General features: G+C 39.8%; 1 protein-coding gene across 5 annotated transcripts in view; it reads right to left on the bottom strand.

Annotated features, from left to right (window-relative positions):
• BTBD7 (BTB domain containing 7) overlaps positions 1–24967 on the bottom strand; it is a 51282-nt gene extending 26315 nt beyond the window's left edge. For 2 of the 5 annotated variants that reach the window (XM_071426569.1, XM_071426574.1), the window contains exons 1-3: positions 24824–24967; positions 6177–6362; positions 351–1430 (exon numbers count right to left, since the gene is read on the bottom strand). In XM_071426569.1, the coding sequence (XP_071282670.1) occupies positions 351–1430; positions 6177–6258 (1162 nt within the window). In that variant the 5' untranslated portion in view covers positions 6259–6362; positions 24824–24967. Of the gene's footprint in view, positions 1–350; positions 1431–6176; positions 6363–14763; positions 14942–24123; positions 24644–24823 lie in introns of those variants that run through there. The other 3 variants (XM_071426570.1, XM_071426573.1, XM_071426572.1) reach the window with 3 other exon arrangements.
• Between the last annotated feature and the right edge of the window lie 334 nt (positions 24968–25301).

The following is a 25301-nucleotide window of genomic DNA, read 5'->3' as shown; positions in this document are numbered from 1 at the left end:
ATTTCCTCCTCTCAGCAAGGATCTCTCTGTAGTTTACACCCAGAAAATGGATTACAGATAAGCTTTAGAAATATCAAGACCAGTTATACATACTATATTATAAAGATAAAATTTACATGCTTTGCATGCTTCAACAGTGATGAACCATACAACTAAATCTCTTGCATGGTGTTTCTTCTGTCCCTAGAAAATAGATGCATTATTGACAACTTACAGATGGAAAACAAATTCCATTTCTAAAGGAACTGTCCAACCACTGACAGCTGACAATAAGCATCCCTACACTGCAGAATTAATAAAAATTGTTCTAATAAAGTCATATATTCTCCAACGAGGACAGTATTACATACCTTGTGCAAGCATGTTAAACTCCAAGAACAGTGCTATGTGATAAAGCTCCATGGCTTCTTCAGCCCTCGTCATGTTTAGTTTTCCTGCTACAAGAGCCTGAACTTCACTTAAACTGCCCACCGAAGGACTGGAGTGCAAAACGGAGAGGTCTACCACATCTGTATACATACAGTTCAAAATGACCTTAGCATATTTTTTTGGTATGATAGATTCATCCAATATAATTCTAGTTGGAGTCCGTAGAGTTCGGTCTGTGATTTCTTCACCAGTTCGTATCCTTCTCTGCAGCAAGTGGCGGAAAAAGGGAGATCGTGACGAAATAATAGCTTTGTGAGCTCTGAGCTCTTCATCTAGACAGTTCTGACTTCCACCAAAAGTTTCAACCAAGTCAGAGTTGGATGAAAAGCTAAGAACCACATCGTAGTAGCACATATAATCAAACAGGGCACGCATGTCAACATCTAAGGAATTTGGTGTTCCAAATTCTTCACTAAGCTGCACAAGAATATCAACGTTTTGGAATCTCGAATCCTCCATTCCAAACTCGCCTGTATAAAGGTAGTGTAACAAAGCAGAAAACATAGGCATATCTATGCCAGCTGTGTTAATATCCATTATTATTTCTGCCCCATACTCTGGTGAGGAAGAAAGCAGCGTCTTAAAAAATGGACATCTTGCCGCCAATATCGCACGATGCACAGGAAAACAAGTTTCTTGAAATATTAAGTCTACATCGGTACAATATTTGTATTGATAAAGTTCAGCCATGTCTTTTTGTAGCGTCCTGGCTTCTGGTCTTGCCAAATTAGCTTGTAGATAAAGTTCCTTTAAGGCTGATGTTCCTTCGTATTCCTCTACTAACGCATTAACATCTCTGACATCCCAGCCTGAGAGGAGCTCCCGCATCTGCTTGGCATGGTCGGCAGATCGGCTCGATTTCCGACGCTTAATGAATTTCTTTTTGAGGGTGGCAAGGCCAGAGGTTTTCTTTTTCTTGTCTTGAGGTTTCTCGTGGCCATGGTCAAGGCTATACAGCTTTGATTCACAGCCAAAACCTTGATGAGAGTAGGATGATGTCCCTAAAGGCAAAAAGAAAAATTGAACACATTTATTCTTTATATTTAAAAGGAAGGTCCATAACACCTAAATACTCCATCAATGATTCTGAAAGTTATACAGTTCTTCCTTCTCTTCACATCAGATAATTTCACAACTGAAGCCTTTTCTGGCCATTAAGAACAAAGCCTTTTATTTGCATCTACAAAGTTTGTAGTTTGCTGGGTTTCAGGGTGTTTTGGTTTGGTTTTCAATGGCTTTTTTTTGCTTGGTTGGGTTTTTTAAAAAAACATATTAAATTTTAAGAACCAAGCAGTGCCAGTTGATGTAGCTCTATAGCATATGGTACACACACCTAAGCAGGAAGAGAATACTGCAATTGTAACAGTAGAAGTGTTAACCTTTTCTAAGCCTAATATCTCAGTGAAATACTAGCAATCTCCCCTTCAAAGTGTTTTCAAATTCTGTTCTAGCATTAAGCGTCACTAAAACAACAGACACATACCTACCTGGTATTAGATAGCTACAGTCACAACAAAAAAAGAGAGAACACAGTACCAAAACACTCAGTAGGCCCCTTTTATAGGGTTTAGGGGGATCCAAACTTGACCAATAGCAAGGGCTAGGTAACAGAGCCTATAGGGTTACAGTGATAAGCTTTGGGGCAGGGATCAGAGAGACAGGAACTTATTTTGTTGTCTCAGCAGTTCCTACTGTTCAATTTGCCATGGGGCCTTACCCAGCTCCATGGGGTTTGCTACAGCAAAGAACCTCAGACATGACAAGAAAAGAGAAAAGGAAGTACACAAATCAAACTCCCATTTCTGAACCAAAGAAGAATGAGAAGAAAAGATTTGCAAATGCTACACAGATCAATAACAATCACAGGTTCATCTGAAATAGTATTTGTCTGTTTTCTCTCAGGAATAGTTCATGTTTCTGTTAGTACACTTGTGCAGCTTCACTACTTGTTGCCAAAGATTAAAAAGCCCATCCTAAAACCAGAGCTTTTGGGGCCTTTTACAATGTGTTCTAGAACTGCAGTCTCACAGCTCCACCTGTAAGAGGCAGATTTGCTGTGATGCTGTTTGAGATGCTGTTTTGACAGTGATGTTATGGCCCTGTCTGACAAAACACAGGGCATTTAGTTACCATGTAATTTCAAGTATTTCTCAAACTTTGAAAGACACAGGAGTAATTCAAAGCTGTATTTGAGACTAAGGCAGCTGTAGCAACCTAAAAGTTCTGTAAATTGTTTTATTGTTTAAGCCTCAGTAACTAAATAACTTACACAGTGGCTTTTATGTCAGCTAATTAAAACTCCCACAAATCATGCAATGCAGTGGTCTTATGATTCTTCTATTAGTAAAAACTTTGAGAAAGAACTTGGTTTTATTTGAGGAAAGACATCTGACCATTTTATCCAAGTTTAAAATTTGCTTGATCAGGCAACATATTATTAATAATATTGAAATTTCAAGAAGTGAAAAAGAATATCAATTTAAATGGAAATAATAGGAGTAACTCAAGACAACTTCAACAAAGAGGTTGTGCTGCAAAATCCACCATAAAAAATCCTTCCATATGCTATACTAAATATGACAATGGAAAAGTAGAGCTTCAGCCTCCTGCTGAAAGAGACAAGTGTAGAATTCCTCCTTCACTGAAAGCGGTACATTTCACAATAGAAGTATAACTACACTTTGGTCACTCTATAATGACAGATTCTCTTGCCAGAGAACATGCCAGCTCATTTCTATTTGAAGTACGTTGGATTCTAATGGCAAATTTGAGTGCAGAACATTCTCTAACATTCCACTAAAGGAAAACTAGGACACGGCAAGTCTCAATTTCCTTCTTCCTAAAGGCTGCTGTGAGGTATTACTTGCACATGAATCACCACAAAATACTAAAACGCCATTCAAACCTTTGTGTACCCTGAGCTACTTAAAAGATTTAACTCTGGATGTACTGCAAACAGTGCTATTAACCCTTACAAACAGATAAAGCACTGCTACAAAAGCACCACCACACAACTGCTTTTTGTAAGAAACAGATATATACCATCATAGCCTCTCGGTTCACAACAGCTCCTGGCTCCATATCCCTCAAAGAAAGAATCTGGAAGAGAATGTTTTTGGGCTGCCTTTATTCCTTCATAAGGTAGCAGCATTAAAAGTAGGAAAAAAATTAATTATTCCTCAGCACTATACTGAAAGGTACCAATCTATTAAATGCTGTTCAAAAGCAATTGCTGCTTCATGCCCCTAGACCATACCCAGCTTGGGACAGATAAATATTTACAGAAACAGATGACTGCCAAGGGGAGCTGCTTGGGAACTTGACAATGAAAAATGGGATCTGTTAAGTTCTTTGCATGCCCACACATTATAATACCTAATTATAGAGCTCTATATAAAAAAGCAAACATCTTGAACAGATGTACCACCCTAGGAAATGGTGTGAAATCCTCCCCCTGAATGCTGCAGACAAAACAGCAAGAAGATGACTAATTAAGCTTTTGCTAAAACAAAAGCATTATTTCCACTAAGTGCACTACACTATTTTTACTGATTTATCTCCTCTTCATAAACTATGAGCAAACTAGGATGAAGTCAACTAACAATAGGAGCTCACGCTATGAAACTACTGTGCTTTGCCATGTCAGTTCTCAGACTTCAGCACTCATCCTACATTTAGCATGAAACACGGTGCAGTGCTGTAATGGCAAATTAGCATGTCTAAAACAAACCCACAGGCCTACATCCAGTTTCCAGGAATAAGGCAATTAATACATACTATACAGCTATTCTAACTCTATCCCCCAGTTCTGCTTTAGGGCAGTGAATAGATATAATTCCTTCAACATAAAAAACCTCACAATACAATAAATACAGACACTCCACCCCACTCTCCCCCAACAAACAAAAACCCCACAACACCTAAACCCCAAACATGTAAAAGCTGATGTAACATTAAAACATTATTATGGCAAGTGATGAAAACTTCAGCTATCAATTTTAGGATACACCTATTTTCTGGTGAGACAGCTACAAAAACCAATCATGTAAACAAAAATCAAAATCAGAAAGAGCCAAATGCCACAAAGTGAGAAGAAGAGATGTAGATGTAGATAGCACACTCATGGAACTACATAATATCAAGATATTTTCAGCAAGAATTTTACCCAGAAGGCTCATCTGCCTTCCCTAAGATGAGAGAAGCACAGGATTTTAGGCTTTTCTCAAAGAGTCTCAGCCACAATTTACCATAGGTAATGGGGGTCAGTAAATTTCTTGTGACATACTATATAATGGGTTTCTATTTTGAGTTTAATAATGAAAAGCATCAAATAAACCTTCCACATGTAGAAAGTCTCTTGGGAATTTAACGTAGCCTTTGGAAATCTCTCCAAATCTGCTCAAAAGGTGTTTCAACCTGAAAATCTGCCTGTTTCAAGACCTCTAAGGGTTTCTCTTCACTCAATATAGGGGCAGATTAAAAAACACCAAGACATGTAAGAGAAGCATTTTAGCCACATTTTAGAAAGCACATATGCAGACTGGAGCAAATCTTTTACTAGTTAGGTATGATTCACTGAAAATACATAAACCCTCGAGGGGAACTTTACAGCATGAATATCCATGATGTTAGGACTAAAAGTTCTTCCTTGACATGCTGTGACAGCACACACGTCCTTAAATGTAACAGTTTGTGATCTGTCCTCAAATGAGACCTCAGAGCCAGGAATGCTATGAAAACTGAGAAAAAAGAGAAAATTTACAAAGTGAGTCAATTTTTCCTCTGCTAAGGATATCACTCTGCTTTCAACGGTGATTAAAAAGAGAAGTAACACTGAATATCAATAACTGCTTATGCAGTGTTGCAAGCTGAAGCATAAAGGAGAAAAGCATTTATAAACTATTGATGTTATTTACTGCTAAGATCATTCTTCAGGCTGTCAGGGTTGGGGTTTTTTTTAAGGAATATTTATCTTCTCAGAGACTGCCTTCTTTCAGATTCATAACATAGCTGTTTATTATTTATAGTGTGACAGTACTTAGATCTACACTGAGGTCTCTTTGTACTATACTGAAAAACACATAAAGGTAATGCCTGCCCCAGTTATGACTAGGATGAGAAAATACTTTCTTAAGGGCACTTCAACACATCTCTCCAGCTAAGCAAGGTCCTGGCTTGTAAATAACAAGGACTGTAAGTAAATAACCCTGTTAGGACAGTAAGTACCCCCTTCCCCATTTACAGAAACAGGAAAAGGAAGAAAAGCCTGTTTGCTACTTTAACAGGTTTATTACCAGAGATATCCCTTCTAGCAGTAGGGAGGTAATTCACTTGGACACAATGTCAATATTACAATGAATACTGATGATCAAGGGTTTCACATGCTCTGACACAGTTTGACAGAATTTCTGAGGAAGAGTAGAAAACAGTATGAGTATTAACAGGAAGTGACTGCTCTTGAACCAGGAAAACTAGCATTCATGGCTTAATTATAAAAAAACCTCCACTTATTTTATTTAAATAATCTGGCAACTGTTTGCTGGCAAAAGGCAGATCAGCTCATTGCACACAGAGGCCAAACAGATGGACAGTACCGAATTTCATGCACGATTGAGCTTGAATGGATTCAAACTGGTGACCTAGAAAATAGCAGCTCTCCATAACATTTCTGCAAGCAAATCAAATCCAGTGCATTCACAATCCACCAAGTCATTTATGTAAGTGACAAGATAACTGAAAAGAGTTACCTATGAATGTCTGTTGTGCCTGTGAATTTCCCCCTACCCTTGGGGAACACGAGTGAGGGTAGTTTGATGCATTAGCACCCATTTTCTTCAGTCACTCAGGCATTCCGCCTGCTGGCTCTTCAATGTATAATCCCATAATCCTTTAGAAATCTTCAATCCCAGGTCCAGCATTCTGTTCCTCCATTTCTGAAGAACAAAAACACCAATAAGGTAACTTCATTATCTTATTTTATCATGATTTAGATAAAATAAACTCAGCTTCCAGCACACAGTATTTTCATAAAATAAAACCTCAAACACTTTCAAGATACACTTTTATTTGAATGAGTAAACGAAGACCAGAAATACTTTTTTCCCCCCACAAGAACCTGTAATTTTCCAAACCATTCACAAATCATATGATAAATTGTAACATGGAACAGAATGGCTATCAAATTTTTAGCTAAGAAATTTTCAAGGAGAACTTGGTCTAGACTGGGTGTTCTTCTTTGACTATACCAAAAGCAAGTTTTCATGCATGTTTATACTTATTCCCACATGATTAAAAGATCCCAAATTGAATTATACTGATTGAGAAAGCTAAATAAGCCAGTCCTGATGGAGATTATACCATCATGACTTATTTCAGCTGCATTTTTATTCATTACATTTACATAGTTCTCATTTAGTACTGCTTTTCAAATTTAGAATTGAGAAGTACATCTAAAGAGTACATCTAGAAGTACATCTAAAATAGTAAAAATAAGACATTTAAGGATTCATTAAAGGTTTTTTTTAGAAAAAAAACCCTTAGAAATCAGTTCTGAGGCAATTTCAACAAAGATTCATTGCCAGCATACAAAGTAATTTTAATTTATTCCAATATTAGCAGTGTTAAAATATTAATACTGAAAAGTGAAAGCTACCACATGAAGAGCCACTGTCAACTGAACACTTGTGCCCCCTTCCAAAACACAAACATCAAGATAAAGAATAATAGAAAGGTAAAGTCTGTGCTAAGATTCTTTTCGATTCCCTTGAATATTGTGAACACATATGGATATGCTATATGTTTCTGATTTTTTTTTCTTTCTTGGTAGTCTCTAGCATGTTAAATTGGCCAAGAAAGTGACATGCAAGTGCATGTTTCAAAGTGCAGATCCTGGGGAGCAGAAAGTGAGAGACAGGCCAGGAAGAAAAAGGCTGCAAATTGCTATAGGCACAGAGGTGAGGGGAATACGTGCTCCAGGATTTGAGGGCTGGGTACATGAGGAGGAAGAGTAGGGAAGAGTTTGAAAGCCATGTCTGTGAAGCCAGGTTATCAGGCACAACTGCTGCTCTGGCCTGTGCATATGCCAGGGTGGCCTCACACAGCTGCAGCCTGCTGAGCACTAGTGGAGTTCTGCTAGGGTGGGAGACACAACCATAGAAACACCACAGCAGCTTTCAATCAACCTACAGGCTTTAAATGAGCAAAGGGAGCTCCCATGCCTGCCCTCCCCAGCCAGACAGCCAGGTCACCTCAACTGCATACAAGCTTGAACTTCTCTCCATGCAGATTCAGCTTGCTACACATCAGGAAACAAAATATCCTCCTACATGAACAGAAGCTTACTCAGGATCAAGACAGAACCAGAGAACACACAAAACAGGCAACATCACACCAGTAAATACCAGTAAATCTTCTCAGCAAACACAAGGTGTTGGATTAGTTCAGTGTTAGCCATTGTATGCACTCATCTTCTCCCTTGTGCAGAAATAAGCTATTCATAGATTACTGAATCCATATGGTGTGGATCTCTACTTCATTTCTGAAAAACTACACTGACTTAAGAAAAAACACTTAGAAAATAAATTCATTATCCAAATGATTTCTATACGCACCAAGAATATGTTGCTTAAATGTGGCATAAATTTCTAGATGGAATTAGTTACACCCAGAACAAACTTTGTGGAGGTAAAAGTCACCTTTCAGTTTAGATGCTAACTTGCTTACAGGTAAAGGCTAGCAACCTGAGCAGATATGCCCACAATTTCCCTTTTCTCACCTAAAATTGGACTTGGTTCATTTGGACTTGAGTCCTGAAATAATGCCATTGTTATTCCACTTTTCTGCATTCAGCTGTGGTGTGATAACTTGTCTATTAGACATCTATAACAGTTTTCAGTTCTTCCTGACATAGGAAAGAGCCCAGGAGCTAAGTAAAAGGGAGAAGAAAAAAGAAGTGTTGGGTTTTTCCTTTTTTTTTTTTTTTATAAATAAGCACTCAATATTCAGAACCAAGTCCCAGGTTCACCAAATTTAGAATACATAACTTCCATGCACTGATAAGTCATTTGTGTGCAGGCTGATTTCTTAAGAGTATTTTGCATCTTGAATTCAAACATTTTGCAGTTCATAAAGTGTATTGGGCCCTGTGGCTCAAAACCAATCATATCTTTAGTTCCACTACTGTCCTTAACCTCATGTATTGACTGAAAGTACATTTATTTTTTAATACAGTACTTAAGTTTTACAAGATACTATTATATAACCCATGTTGCATTTGCCCAAAAAATTAGTTAGCACCAGTGATGAACTCAGTCCTGGAGGAAGCCCTGCCTTCCTCTCTTCATTCTCATAACCACTTTTCCTACCTTGCTGGCCCTGTCCCAAGTAGTTTGTAAAGCAGATAAACTGACCGACATTAGAGCCAACCTAAACAAGAAGTTGAAACAGTGTCAGTCACCCAATTTGTCTGTCAGGGCATCACTTGAATACTTGCACTACTGCATCTTTTGACAGCAAAGTGTACTTGAACTACTCATGGATTTAGATGCCTTTTTTTGTTTGGCTTGTTTTGCTATTGTCCACTTCATCCTCTGTACTAAACACAGCCTACCTGAACAGCAGTTAGCATATAACTAGCTGAGTCCAGTCAATGCAACTCAGCTACTACAAAAATGCCAAGTCAAGAATGCAGCTTCTCCACAGTGAAAGGCACTTGTAAAAGGAGAGGAAAAACTCCAAACCACAAACAATAAGATCTTTAGCTTCAAAAGGAAAGGTAGATTTTGTCTTTTCTTGCAGAAGTTATCCTGCATACCAAAAGTTCCCTTATTTCAGCTTATCTGAAGATTTTTAAATTGCATGTTAGCCTCAGAATACACCCATGGAATTTTGTTTTAAAAACCACCATCATGTGAGCTTTTTCTTTACTTTTTATTAAAAGTCTGCATGCACCCCTGTAAGCATTACACACAATGAAACTAAATTCAACATCTGCTGACCAACTGAAGCAGTTGTTGAGAGCAGTGACGCACGTACGGATGTGTTTGAATGTACACATACACAGGAAAAGAGTTAAACTATGTCAAAGCTTGTTAAAAAAAGCCTGTACTGCAGAAAAAGTATATGGAGTGTGTTATGTGAAATGAGAAAGTTAATAGAAACCAAAATTACCACTCCAAATCCTACAAAACAGAACAAAAGTGACTTTCAGATTACACTGATACTCAGAATAAAATTTAAAATAAGCACAAGTCTACTAAAAGTTTTCAGCCTGAAATCAGTTTCACAGTCTTCTCAATATTTGTCACACTGAACCTAAAATCCTAATGAGCTAGATGACATGCAACTGAGGTATCTGGGCTGACAGCCAGGTATTCCTGGACTGGGAATTTTGATTTAACAAAAAGTCTCTGTACAGAATGGACTTTGGCTAACAGTGACACTTTGTTTATATCATCACTCAATACAAATGTTTCATAAAATTTCCTGTAAATCACTGGGATCCAATTAATATAAAGGGCAAAGTCAAGAGTACTACAACAGGTTTTACAACCATTTGATTTTTCCCCCATAAAATTTTAAGACCTTTGTATTTCTTTTGGAGTTGCTGCCATAGGATTATGCAATAGCATAATATTAAAACCAAAGTAGGAAATTATATCAAGTACATGCACATACCTGTACCAACATGGTATTTCAGGTTTTCATTTTACCTAACATGTTTTAAATTTACTATGAGTAAATGACAACCCAGGCATCATAAGAATAACATTCATGTTTGCTTAGATTTTTATCCAGACCAAAAATGCTATGCTATTTTGCCCCAACAGCTCATTTCAAGTAACAAGCACAACTTTACTGCAAGATGAGATGACAAGATGCAGCAATAAAAAGCACCAACCCTAGTAAGGAAACACATCAACTAAATTTCAGCAAGGGTAAACTTATTTCCATAGAAGTTAGGTAGATCAACTAAAACAGAAAGAACTTGTGAGAATGGACCATTGCTATCATGCCCAAAGTACATCCCACCAGCCTCAACATCCTGAACCTGTCTCCAGCAGAACAGTGATCTGGTGACCAGCAGAGATCTCTGAGCATCACAAAGTGATTCAGGAACAATCCCATGCTCAGAAGAACAGAAGCAAGTTCCCATCCACTGAGAAGTTTCCAGAGCCAGCCAAAGTTGCTTGTGGCTGGAGCTCCAACTGCTTGTTCAGATGCGCATGAAGTATCTACCTCAACTTCCTTGGAGAAAGTGGTTCTCCAAGTAAGAGGAGTCTACAGGAACTGAGTGCTACCTGTCCTGACCTTCCTCTTTTTCCATGGATGGGACACTCAGAGGTACTGGCACATTCTCAGATTTTGTGGAGGTCAAGTCTCCAGTCTTGGAAGCACACATGCTAAAGGACTGAATGCATATGGGACAGTGTACCTTAAAGAAATCCTGTAACTGGCAAGTGATTTTCTGTTCAAAGGAAACAACTGAAATTTGAAGGCTCAGTTGATTATGCCTGACACACATGCAAATCCACACAAAGCCTATTTTGACTCCTTTTTATAATCAGGTCAAGCAATCAAGTTTTATCATTATTCAAAATTAACTGGATGATACAGTAGTAAGATGCAACTCCAACAGCTGAGAGGTTGTGGTTTGGATCAGTTCTCTACAAATATAAGAAATGGCTAATGTTCTACACAACATGGGCTAATGAATCTGTGTCATTTCATTATTCACTGCATTGGAAAGACAGAAAAATCCAATAAGGAAAAGCACCAGAACTTAAGCCACATCAGCAGTTACCAGCTCAAGAGGGCAAGAAAAAGCAGATATAACCAGATTATGAAAGTGACTGCATTACTCAGTCTTTGCTGAGAATCATGTGTTCCAGCTACCACAAAGAACCCTTTCTTATAGTTAAGCATGAAATTTACAGCATTTTCTCTTCCATGAAGTAGTATGCTTCTCCATCAAGAAGTTCTTTCAAAATAGAGGTGATAAAAACACCACAACAGTCCTAGCTTTTTATTTCTAGATTTGTTGAGAATCACTGGACTGAATTTTAGTGGGGAAAACCCACCAACAACCAACCTGTACTGATTTTCAACATTTTCTCTGAGGAATCAGAGTGAAAGTTAAAAGAACTATGCTCGAATAGAGCACAAAGGTGTGTTGTCTTGAAGATACACACACTTCAGAAATTGAAAACACTGAGCAGCATTTCAACACTTGAAAAAAACCCACAGAACTTACAGGAAAAAACCCTCTTTTCAATGCTGTCTTTGCACACAGTGCTCAAAGTAGTATTTCTGATGATCAGCAAAGCAATTTCAAGTATGATATGAACATGTCAAATCGTAGAAGTACATAAATAATGTCATTAACAGGGACTGACAGGTTAAATCACTAATAGTGATTTGCTAGTGATCACTAGCAGTGGGGAGGCAGGGGACATCAACATATTTATATTCCTCTACACACAAAAAATTCCAGGAGCTAAAAAATTCAAACACACAAAGCACACAGAGACTAACTGAATTACAGCAGTACAATCCTGCATGGAATAGGCTGTTCCTCCCAAGCAACTTAAATGTCTTCATATACCAGCAAATAAATTTTCATCTCTCTGCATTAGCAATTCTTACAGTCAGTTGCAAAACCACACTAATATACTAAAAGTCTATTCTGATTTTTAACATTCATATGAAACACTCAACTAATGTTCTTGAAGATGAATTCAAAACACTTCTTTCACCCAAATGAGCAGAGCTCATTTATGGCCCTCTAGGACTCTCTTGAAGTGAAATGACAGAATGTATTCTTCAATGACTCCATTTTTTCACAAGTTAACTTGAAAGGAACATTATCTGATTTAGATAAAAACATCATTAAATCTACTTTATAAGAAAATCTGAAAAATCCTATCCACCAAATCTTTATCAATATCACTAAACAGAGTAATTAGGTATGAACATATCCATTTACAGGAAAATGAGGATAATTAATTTTAGCCAGTCTAGAATAATTGCAGCATAGTCTGACATACTGTGATAAATTTTGAGGAGTCTAAATGTGTTTCAAAAGGCCTCTTATGAGCAAAAATTACCCACTTGTTTTTTTTTAGGAACAGCAAATATTCTTTGATTTACATATATGAACACATCAGTTGGTTAAGACAAAAAAAAAAGGAACTTCCAAATTACATGAAAAGGAACAGACTTTTTTTTTTTCTTTTTTTAAAGTAGCCTGCATTTTTTCTTTCAATCAAAGTTCAGGCCAACACTTTGTCTTGTCAGGCAGCTACCTAACTCCTGGAGATTTCAGCTGCATTCAGCCTTGGATACTGAGGTCCAACACTAGTCTGGTAGAGACCACAGTCCTCCTCAGTGTCTCCAGATAATGACTGTCCATTACTGCAGCAATATCCATGGTCACCTGTTCTTTTTCCCCCTCTGGAAAAGGCAAAAGTGGAGCAGAAGTAATAACCTTCCACGTGAAGCTCTACCACCTTTACAGAGCCTATTTCATGGGCTTCTTATCCCTGTACTGTTCATCTGTCAACAGAATTGCTGCTTCTTCTGGAACAGAGCAAGCAGTCTTTCATCTCCACAGTCTTCTATCCCCAAGGAATTTTATTCCATTTAGTCTGAGAGTGCCTTCCAAAGATCCCTCCATGTCTCATTAAGAAAGGGAATTCCTCCTCTTGCTGAAGCTGTGACCCAACCACAACACAAAATCCTGTTTTCAATTAACAAATCTACTGAGATGGGAAAATCCTGGCTCAAACCCCAATCATATGAAAGATCCATACACCCTACAGTTTTCCTTGTACTGGAGTTATTTTCCCTTTTTATCCAGGCCCAATTATTTCACAGAAAGTCCTTACTCTGAATGAGGACGTGGGAGTTTCCTGTACATAGCAGTGCCTGTAAATTCAGTGCACAGTTACATTCACACTTCCTCTGAGAACATGCTCTGCCTCTGAGAGTGCATTACAGTAACTCCCAGGGCAATCCCAGACACTGCTCTGTACCTACCTCAGCAGGCAAGCAGCACCCACCCTATCTTATGACTTACTATTTTCAACTCACCTTCAAAAAAGCAACCTTTTGATCACTCAGCTTTAGCTCCCTTATTAACTTCCACAGCCTGAGTCATCTCTGGTGATGACACTGCTTGGGGTTTTCACAACAATAGCTCCAACATCAAAGCAAACTAAAAAGTCTTGGACCCACATATTGATCAGCCTTCCCATATAGGCGGCCTCCTTTAATAGATCAGATGAAAAATTACTTCTATCTTACTTTGGCTGCAATCAAGTCTTCATCCTGCCAGCCAGTCATTGTATCAATAACAACATCTTGTGATATTTCTGTTGCTTGGAACATCGTTCCTCATGACTACAGTGTTTCTATACAATACTCTTCCTTTATCCTCAAGCCTCCAAGATGCTTGGTAACAATACACAGCTCATTTACTTCCACTGAAACCCCTGCCTGTGGCTAAAAACTGCTATTACCAATATTGCTGTATATCCAAAACAATTTTCTCTACACTTCAGGCCTTAATACACCACCATTCCTTTTCTTCTGTACACCATCTTCTCTGTGGGTCCTCTTGTCATCACACAACAGCAATTTCACCCATTCAGCCTCTTCTCTTTGATAAAACAAGTTTGAAGTATTGGCTGCTAGCATCATTTCTTACCCATTTAACACTAATGGATACATCTATATACAATAGAAAAACTGGAAGGGGGAACATGAAAAGGTGTGGTAAAAACTCAAAAAGATATCTAGTCCAGTCATTTCATGAGACACCAGGAATTTTATTAAAGAAACACTGATTTTCCTCATTGAAGACAGCATTAAGTCACAGCCATAAAATTAACTCATTACAGCTACAGTTTGAATACTTTCAACAGTAAGCCACAAGCCATGACAAGTTTTACATCCAACAAAACCACAGTTGCAATCTGGATTCAAAATGCATAATTTGGTGTATACAAACCTAAGTTGGTTCACCAACACTGGTCCCACACTCATTTCTTCAGTGCCAGTGCTCACCACAGCTACCACCAGCACCTCCCCAAAGCTCCTCCATTGTGTCAGCAACTAAACACAGGAATTCTCTTCTGTGAGACTTGTTTCTCCCCAGTGTAGTTAGCTCCCTGCACCAGTTTACCAAATGGCTCAAGGAACCCAGATGATGCCACAGAGAAGGAAGAACAGCAAGAAAAAGTTACTTTGCTCCCCACAATCAAACACAACATTCAGTTTGACTAATACTCAGTAGACAGAATCTTCAAAAAACAAACATTCCCAGTCCCCACGCACCTATTCCTGCCGCAGAGCTGTACCTCTTCACTGCAGCAGACATTTGGAAAGCCATGCAAGTCCTGACTGGACCGTGTTTGTTTTCAGCTGATCCTTTGGTGTGGCTGCTCCAGCTGTTGCCCAGGTACAGCACTGCCTCAATCTTCACTCAGCCAACCACCACTGTCAATGAAAACATCTTACTTTAAGTGAGCAGCTATAATACCACTTTTGCAATGCGCTTTTCTTGTCCAGAGCTCCTAAAAAATTAACAGCAGGAAAAATCACCTGCAAAGCAAGGGCAGTCCTAGCAGAAAAAGGCAATTTAGACAGCAGCAGCTACTGCTAGGGTTCACCATGACAGTGCTCCCAGTATCCAGGTGGCTGATTGCTGCTTCTTTTCCTGAACTTATTTTCCTCTGTATCTGTGCAGTTTGCTCCCTCCCTGGTTAACAACACTTCACACAGCAGCCATCGCTACTAAAGAGGTCCATGGGAGCTGCTGCTTTTTTGAATGCTTGGATGATTTTAAATTTGCAGTGCCAGAATATATGCATCTAGGTATTACTCATATAGGAAAAAATACAAAGCCAAGCCTATGTGTATTTTAAATATATTCCCCTCAATGTAGTGAACTCGTCCTCTGACAGGGAGAAGCTAACTGTGTATGCAGGACACACTGCCTGTCAGCTCTTCACAGGTACACCAGGGTGATCTGAGACTACCACCAAAGTCAAACTAACAGGGAACTGTACTGTTCCCTCACACTCCATCCTGCCAAGGGGTTTTCTTGCTCCCCCTCACACTGCATACAGGGATTATATGATCACAAACCAAGTCATTTCAAATGGCTGATGCATCACCCCACTGCTGGAGAGACTGGCAGATAACAGACAGGAAGAGGGAACTGCAGCACGTTTGTCTGACAGGCAGCTAAAACTGGAACGGGATCTCACAGCTCTCAATATGAAGAGAGCAGACTATTCCTATAAGACTGCCTCACAACTCCCCAAAACTATACCCATGCTTTCTGCTCTCTCCTCAAGTCACCCTGGCTGGCACCAGATGTGACACTCACATTTTCCCAAGTCTATTCTGTTCACTGCTGCAGGAAGCAATACAAAATCAATTTGTAAAATTGATTGTACATGGTATTTATACAACAGTTGACTTATCTGAGACCATGTAAACTGGTTATGTACTGCTGCCTCCCTGAGCAAGGGTGAAATCCCTGGTCAAAGCCACAGAACATTTTCCTTGTATTTAGAGGTTTTTAAGAAACTCCCCCCACAACTAACACAATGATCTTATACCTGTTCTTAGAAATCAATTACATCTGTATATACTAAGGTTTTATCAGTTACTTAAAAAACTTACATATTTGAAAGATGTCCCCATTGGATGGACTCTTCTGCAGTTAATTTAAATTCATTAACTTCAGCAGAAAATTTTAAGAGCCACACTGATACTACCAACTTACACTTATAACACCTGATGCCAAGAAATTTTTCTATGCTGTACACTTCAAAGATTTCAGCCATTTTGAAGATAGTAGCAAAACACATTAATACTGCAATATTTTCCCTCAAAAGTTATACCAGTAACTTCAGTTTCAGTAGTTATCTTCATTAATACCTACATTTAGATTCCATAAAAGTGGAGCAAGAACTAAATGCTCACAAACTTTAAGGAATGTCCTGCCCAAAACTACAGGAATTCATTTCAGAAAACATACTTTCTCAATGATAAAAGAAATCAATTAAGGAAGGAAAGGCTTAGTCAGAAAACCAGACTAGTACTTAGCCTACAATTAAGTTGGAGCTTTGTTTACATTTTCCCCTTGGCAAGAAAAGGAAGTTATGTCTTCCACATTTCCTGCAACAAGCTCTCTCTGCACTTCCAAAGCATTTTTTTGTTCTGTAACATGAATATGCAAGTTTTACAGAACAGTCAAAAGAGCATCACAAATGTTGACATAACATTGTTTCTGAAAACAGAGGCACCAATCATGTACACATTTAATTTCATTAATTCAGCAACATCTACACATAACTCATGAACACAGACTTTTAAAGGCTGCAGAGTTAGAAAAGCTTATGGGGTGGTTTCTTGTTTAACTATTTGCTAAGGCAAATCTGCCCTTTGAGCAGACTGCTGACATGCCTTAACTCCTCCTTCTCTCCCCACAAGATCTGAAGCTTTTCAGATGTCCCAGAATACTAAAAAAATAACTAGATTTTTCAAAGAAATCAAACAAAACTTTTAGGAGGGAAGCAAAAGTCGTTGTATTGCACTAATTACAGGAGTTACTCCATTAAAGAAACCCACTGCACCTAATGTAATTTTAGATCACATTTTGTTCATCTTCTCTTTCATGCACAACTGTCCTTGATACCACAATTCCTTTACATTCAAAGAAATGGCAAAATGCAGAAACTTTGCCAGCCTGTGCTCTACTCTTCAAACCAACTTTGATTCTGCCATCAGTTGAAAAGTTCAATAATTTACAGAAAAAAAGACAACATTGCCACCAAAAAAAAAAAAAGAAATCTCACTTCCCTCTCTACCTAGATGATCATTCCCACTCAATTCTCCTTTCATGTTCAATGAATAGAACAGTTTTTAGCTGGATCAGTTTACAGATTAACAAAAAATGAAAGGTTCGTTTCAATAAGGAAACACATCAATCTTGTATATGTGGAAAAAAGGGCAAGTTCCCTTTCCTTCCAAACATAAAACAAGGATGAAACTCCAGATCCACAAGATATTTAAATAAAAGCACCCTCATTACTACTGAAGATTGCTAGTGCCTGATACAACTGAGCTTTGATGCAGCTAACACTCAGTCACAAAATGTGGCATTTTCCAACTTAATTATCCAAAAATAAGTTGGTAGCTAAAAAACAGAATGAGGGAAGAAGGGAAGGAGGAGAAAGGACAGCAGATGCCCAAGGTAGTGGTGGGGAAATACTTAGATCAGCACAAGTCTGTTAATCCAAAGGGGAAACTTGGAGCCAATAATTAACTGAGAAATTATGCAGTAACAAAATTACCTCAGATGTTCTCAGCAGAGAAATTCAAATGTCTTGAGAAACTCAGAACAAGACACGACAAATTTTACTTTACTCGTAGTGGAAAAGCCCTGAGTAGTATGAACAGATATTTTAGAAAGTTTGTAATAAGACTGTACTTCTGATTAACATCATTTTCAGAAGACATGTAATTTAAGCTTTAAAACCAACTTCAAGTAGTAATTGCCCCTGCTATAACATCAAAGACTGTAGTCAACTGCAGTTAAAGACAAGCAGCTTTGATGCAGTGCAGAAATACTTATGAGAGTCACTTTAGCAGAGGCTACCAGGTCTTCAGATCCATGCCTAGAACTACAAAATACAATTAGACAGGCCTTATACAGCATGTTAACCTTACTGTGTTAGAAGGGTATTCTGGCATTTCAAGTCCAAATACACATTTCTAGAAGTGCTTAATGGAGGACTAAACCCTAAAGAGATTTTAATGACCAAGTAAGAAGCAAGAGGTACTTTTTGACCTAAATAATGTACCTTTTAATGTACTTTTAAGAAAGGATACATCAAATTATTCTCTTAAATATTATCTTTGGCCATACAAAAATCCCTCCAAAAACCAAAACAGTCAGCCAAGATGGTATTTGAGAATTTAAAGAATTTAAATGTGTGTTTAAACACACATTCTTATCCAAAATTTAGATAAGCTAATCACTCATGAAAATAAACTGCAGAGAAGATGGAGATACTTGATACACTGGGAGTGTGGGGGGCCTCACAAGGACACTGAGTAGCTCCTCATGCTGTCACACACATTCCTCTGCAGAAATTATGGGGCTTGCATGCAGCTCCCCAGTAACAACTGCTGCCTCTCAGTACTGACACAATTTAGAGTATTCCTCCTTCAGTACCAAGGCCATCACTACACTGAGTAACACAAAGCTTCCCATCTCCAGTGTGCTTTTTGTCAACTCAGCATTCTTATACCTTGCTTGTCACTGTGGTATAATAAAAAACAATTTCAAAGGCTTCCTAGAAGTACCTCATTATAGACTGGCAAAGGCATTTTCAACTTAAAATGACAGTATAAGCAACTTGATGTATTTCAGAGAGCAGCAGTCACTACTAGAATGACTGTAAAGAAATCCATGAACCTATTAACATTATCTTCTCTACCTGGATTCTAGACATTTTATATGCATTTCATTTCATCTCTCAAGATGTCTGAAATTGGCATGTCCAGTACAGGATGAACCAAGGTTCAAGACATCAGCCTTTAATATATTCACATGCTTCGTTAGTCTGGGATTCATCAGGGGTATTTTAAATGGAAAATACAAAACTCCACTGTGTATGCCAATGCTCCTTCCTTCTTCAGGATGAAATCTTCAGGTCATTCAGTTAAGTATCACAAGCAGCTTCAGAGGTTGTTAGCCATTTATGTATTTTAAGACATACATCTGGGTACATGAGAAAAACCTCTAAATGCCCCCACATGTAAAAAGAACTTCAGCACAGCCCCATCTTATACACTGCAGAATTTAAGTGGATAAACAGTATAGTTATCACAGCAGCAGGAGGGCTTTAAAAAAGACATCTTCCTAGACTAGTCAAAAAATCACCAAATCCACAACAAACCCAGTTCTAACAGACAATGAACCACTTTTCCCCCATCTTTACATCAAGAATCATCATTTGAAAAAAGCTAAAGCAGAAGATCAAAAGAGATCAAAGAATAAGAGAGCACCAGTCCACAAAATACTGTCTTGTTGCATTCTGATTGTATTTGTTATGTTAGAATGCTTTTAATTAGCTCTCAAGCAGCATTTCCAATATTGGGGTCAGGAGAAGAAAAGGAACTTTTGTCACTCATACTGATTATTTTTAAAGCACTTAAAATAACCTACCCATTTACAGAAGTGTTTTATATTCTTCATTGCAGTACAGAGATCTGGAATAGCAGATGATAAGCAAAGCAGCACTTCAATTTCTCACTAATGCAATGTGATCTACTTGATCACTCAAAAAATACTTCAATTTTCATATAAATAGTTACAAAGTTTTACTCATGTTGGATGCCTTCACAAGACCCTGGTATTCTTGCTCTTTGTCTACGAAACCTTGATTAAAATCTCAGTGGCAGACTGTGAGAACAATCTTCTCTCAGCCTAGCTGCAGTTTAAAATACACAGGCAAGCACACAGAGATACATTTTACAGCTCTACTGATCCCACAGAGCTTCTGCAAGTTCTAGGGCACAAAATAATAAGCCCAACTAAAGAACCAAGCAGCAGTCACTTACCACATTACTGTTTACATCAACTCCTTTGAGTTTAGCCATTGTTACCATCAGCAAAATGGTAAAATGTATCCTGATACCAGGTTTCAACAGATCTTGGACAAGGTTTCCAAATTAGTGTAATCTTGCATATCATTAACTAGCTTGATCTCTCTCCAAAGCACTTCCCACTAGATAATGTCAAAGTTCAGAAGTGATGAAGAAAAAGAGATTAATCTTAAAAGCTACAAGTTGCCATAATGAAATGGTCCTGTGAGAAAGAGGAGAGTAGAAATAAAAAGGCTCTTTAACAATATGGGGAATCACAATAACTGCAGAACTAGAAAGATATTCTCTAAAAGAGATTTTAGAAAATTAAATTCTACTCTTTACTATTTACTACAGTGGGTTGGAAACAGGGTATGATAGCACAGGAAAGCCAGGATGAATACAAGAAGTCCAGTCTTTTTAGTACAAGAAGAACTGAACATAAAATGACGTTTGAATGCCATAAAAAATATACAGTATGAATGATCACTGAATTAGAACAAAATCTGAGGACAAAGATCAAAGAGAATTTAGAAAATTATCAGTCAGTTATACAGGTAACAGCTCACACTTGAATGCCAAGTTTGAAAAACAAAGTAAAATCACTTAGAAGATACTTCTGAAACATAAAAGTGATTTAGGAAGATGTTGCCCAAAACACTATACCTCCACACTTAGTACTGAAAGCTTCTTCTTAATCAGTTTTGACTGCTGTTAATTTTTTTCTTGCATGCTTAAGTACTCAAACATCTAAATAAACCCACTAATGATAGAAAATTCCCAACAGGCTGGACATGTCTGCAAGGCCACCAGTAGTGAAAGTTCATATTCAGTAGTGTTTGGTGTAAGCTTGCACAACACCTGCACACAATGGAGCAAACAAATCAGGTTTAAATTTAACTAAGTATATACTTGAATCCAGCACAGCAGGCAACACAGTTCCACCCCAATCTCCTTTACCCCCCTGGCCTCACCTCTACACTGTGCAAACAGAATTTCCACAGCAATGTGATGACCCAGATGAAGGATCTGACATGAAGTTATTTTGTGCTTTAGTGGTTTATTTTTCATACAGATCAATTTCCTGAATGTTTCAGAGTGAAGCCATGTAAACAGCCCTACCAACACAGCTGAAGGGATAGTGCAGGAAGTAAGGAAAAGCAGCAGAGACTGAAAGTGTTTAAACCAATTTTGCCACTAAACACCTATCAAGCACCTCATAGGCATCCTTATTATTGTGGGTTCCCCCTGCCAGTGGGATAGGGAACAGAACAGAAAGCAAAGAAAAAGCAATGCAGTAAAACTCATGGGTTGAGATAAGTACAGTTTAATAATTTAAATAAACCAAAATATAATAATCATACTATAATAAAAATTTCAATCTCCTAGTGTCCATTCATTATATAGAAAGCATCATTACAGATGGTATCCTTCTTGGGAGACATGCAGGACAGACTAGATGGGTGTAAAATGCAAGAGTAGAATCAAATGTGGCATCTGCAGCTCCTTCTTATAGTTCAGGCATACTAGTAAGCCAATATAGGAAAGAGCATTCAAAAAATAGCTACTATTCAAAGATTAAAGGATACTGACAAGGCTTATCTTTCAAAGACCCTGGGAAATTAAACAAAGCAATACCTAGGGGACTCCCTGGAAGCTCACTAACATATCTGAACTAGGATTCCTGGTCCCCACTGCATGTACAATAAAGTTGTGCATAGGTTTCCAGACTAGTGTGAAAAAATGGGAAAAGCCATTCACCTGGTAACAGAAATCAAAAGCCATCTAAATATGTTAAGAAAAAGCAAACAAACAACAAGAAATTTAGAGTTAATACTAAAACTTGCAGTTCTCTATCAAGATTCGCTATAATTCTCATCAGTATCATTAGGAATAGAGTTATTTCTTCTTAAGTGCAATCTCACAGTTTCCCTATAGATCTATTTATTGATTAATGTGAACTACACTCAGCCCATCAATGTGTCCATAGGAAGTTTTCATTCATCTGTTTGCCTTTGAAAGGCAGCCACAACTACCTCGATCACCACAGTGTACCCAAGACATCAGAAAAAACTCCCCTTTTCTTGCATATGGTCTGATATATCACAAGCAAACAAGCATCAGGATGGCAGAGGAGCAAGCAGGGTTAGTGTCCCACCTCCTCCTATGGCCACCTGCAGCACCCCAAGACACCACATCACCAAGGCAGCTTACTAACAGGACAGAAAAAGACATTGTCCCAGCCTAAAATTCATCCCCAACAAACCTTGAGATCAATTGTCATCGGTGACAATCAATCTGTAAACCTGACACCACGTATATGCAGCAACTTGAAAGGCCGCTTTCAAAATGAAGATTCAAAATTTTGTTGTTAATTCATCAAGCTCTGGCAGTTTCACTGAATTAAATTTAAGAAGCTGGCTGCAAAGGCAGCACATTCTACTCTAATTTAGCAGTGAGCAACATATCTTCACAACACAAAGTTTGCAGCTTCTCAGACAAGCTTGAAAACTAAGAGGGGAAAAAAAAATTTAAAATCCCTATGACAAATCCATGCAAGTCTTCCAGGAGAGCTTATAAAAGTAATTCTATTCCTTCATGTATGAGTCTTTGCAAATCAGTCCATGTCAGCTATAAGCACTACACCACCACTGTGTCTATGACTCAGCAAGGGAATCTGGACATATGAAGAGAATTTACTTACTAATGTAAGAGGTAAGGATTTTTAAAATGGCAACAACTGCAACAATGCCACAGTAAATGAAGCAAGACAACTTCTAGTTTGTATGCTTAAACATAAAAGGAGCACGGTCAGATTAGAATGTCAAACCCATTTATACATTGGCTAAAGTTTGAAAGCAAGTGAAACAATGCTTAGTGCAGCTGAGCAGAAATACAAAGGATTCAACAGCTGTTTTCATCTCCAGTGAACAAAAACAAACACTGGCTGTACATCTGACACAAAACACTGAGCTCCATTTCCCAGATTACCTGCGTGCAGCCCAACTATGCAAGTCTAACTTTAGAGGTGAATACAAACCAGTGAGCAATTGGCAGCTTTGTGTTGTAACTTAAGATACAAGCTAGATTTACTGTGACATTCATCACGTTTACATATAAGCACGAACAGATAGTACTGTTTACACAACACTAATTGACACAGCAAAGTAGCAAGTTCTTAAATGGCTCAATAATGCTTTGGTCCATCAACTGAGACTAGTTATCTAGTTGATAAATTATTCCAAAAAGGGAGAAAACATCACAACCCATACCTTCTGAATGCATTATCTTCACACAGATATTTTACATAATAAGCACTCAGACCTTGCCTTGTAAATATCACGGTCCACAGAATCTGTACATTACTAACAGCCTTCTGTTCCACATCCTCATAAATAACATCTACAGAATTATTTTTGTTACACTGGTAGCAGACTCTTAGTCAACAAGGGGCGGAGGAAAAAGTATTTTCACTGAAATCTTAAGCAAAAGGTTCAAACGGAGAAGGATCTATGAAGAAATTCCCCCACCCTGCACGACCCTGTGTGAAGAAGGATACTAACGCAGAACTAGGATGAAGTATTTGAAACAATAAAAGAGAAGCTTAGAAAACTCATCCTCTTCCCTGAGATTTTTCAGACAAAGAGGGTAAAGCTTTATCTCCTCAAGCTGTTCAGTGTCTCAACATGAGTTAGAAGGTTTAAATTTTTTTTATTTCAGCTTCTGTTTTTATTTTCTCCATTTCTAAATTAAAACAGAGCATGCGGTATGTTGCAAAACCTGAGGTGATCACATCCCAATGGTATATCTGCCAAACATTTTAAATTTGTTATTATATTACATTGGTTTGAAGCAAAGCCTCAAGCAACGCTACACTGCCTAAGGTAAATTCTCACACAAACTATCATTGCATCAACACGTATTTTATTATCCTGCTATCGTATTTTATGTTAGTACTCGACATGTGTGTCATCTTTCACCCGACGGTCTCATATGGGATGGCGGGGAAGAGCAAGTAGAAACACGAACCAACAGAAAAGCGCTTATCCCACGGGTAGCAGGAATATTCCAGAGGCACGAGCGAACACATCACCTACAAAGCTCTCCAAGTTTCTGCAGGAACACCGCGGTAACACCTGTACAGAGAGGAGCAGGGCAGAACCCCACCAACCCCGGGGCAGCAGCAGCAGTCCCAGGCCAGGGGCACGGGCACGGGCACGGCACGGGCTGAGCGGCCCCGGCGGGAGCCCCGCAGCCACGGCGGCCGCGCTCTCACCGGCCCGGCACGGGCGGAGCTCCGCGGCCGCGGGAGCACGAGCCCCGCACGAGCCCCTCTCCGGGGGGAGACGGCTCCGAGCACCCCTGCAGCTCGGCGGGGAGTGCGCCGGGGCGGAGGGCACAGAAGGAGGGAGAGGAGAAGAGAGCGAAAGGGCGGCGAGGCAGGACCCGACAGCGCGGACAGGCACAGCCGAGGCCGCCGCCGCCGCCGCTCCGGAGCGCGGACCCTGCGGGCCGGGAGCGGCACGGGGAGCAAGGCTCCCTCCCGCGGCGGGGCCCCGCGGAGCTGCGGGTTGGCAGCGGCGCAGCGGGACAAGCCGCCCGCAGCCGGCCCGGCGGGGCGCGCACCGAGTCCCGCCGTGGGGGCGTCGACGGTCTTGCCCCCTCCCCTCCGCCGTCGTGAAACCAAGCCCGCGATCCCCTCCCAGCCGGGCTTCCCGCGGTGCCTCACCTCCGGCAGCCGCTCGCCGCCGCCATCCTCCCGCTCAGCGCCGCCCGCTCCCGCCCGGCCCCGCTCCGGCCGCCGCCATTTTGCTCCCGAGCCCCAGGCTCGGCCGGGCAGCGGGAGCGCGCACGGCGCCTGCGCGGCGGCGGCGCTGCGGCGCGCGAGCCACGTGGTCCGGGAGGCCGGGCCGGGGCCGGGCCGGGGCTGAGGGGGAGGCGCGGGGCGGGCGGCGCTGCCGGGTCCCGGTGGGTCGGGGAGCTCGGGGCTTTTTCCCGCACAGCTGCTCAGGGATCGTGGGGAAGAGTCGAGCCCGGCGTGTGCGCCCCTTCCGCGATCCCCGTTCCAACGCCGCGTGCACTGCCTGTATTGCTGTGTGTGACACATCTCCCAGGCTCGGTGCCATGCCCAGGTGCGGGGCTGTCTGCAATGCAAGTGGTGTGTCAGCACGGGTTCTTTGTCCTTGAGACTAACGTAAGCTGCTTAT

Source organism: Agelaius tricolor, unplaced genomic scaffold (genome assembly GCF_023055355.1).
Source record: "Agelaius tricolor isolate 1412-34295 unplaced genomic scaffold, bAgeTri1.0.p SCAF_5, whole genome shotgun sequence".
Classification (NCBI taxonomy): Eukaryota; Metazoa; Chordata; class Aves; order Passeriformes; family Icteridae; genus Agelaius; species Agelaius tricolor.
Note: the sequence above shows the minus strand (reverse complement) of the source record. Positions and strands in the feature narration are given on the sequence as shown.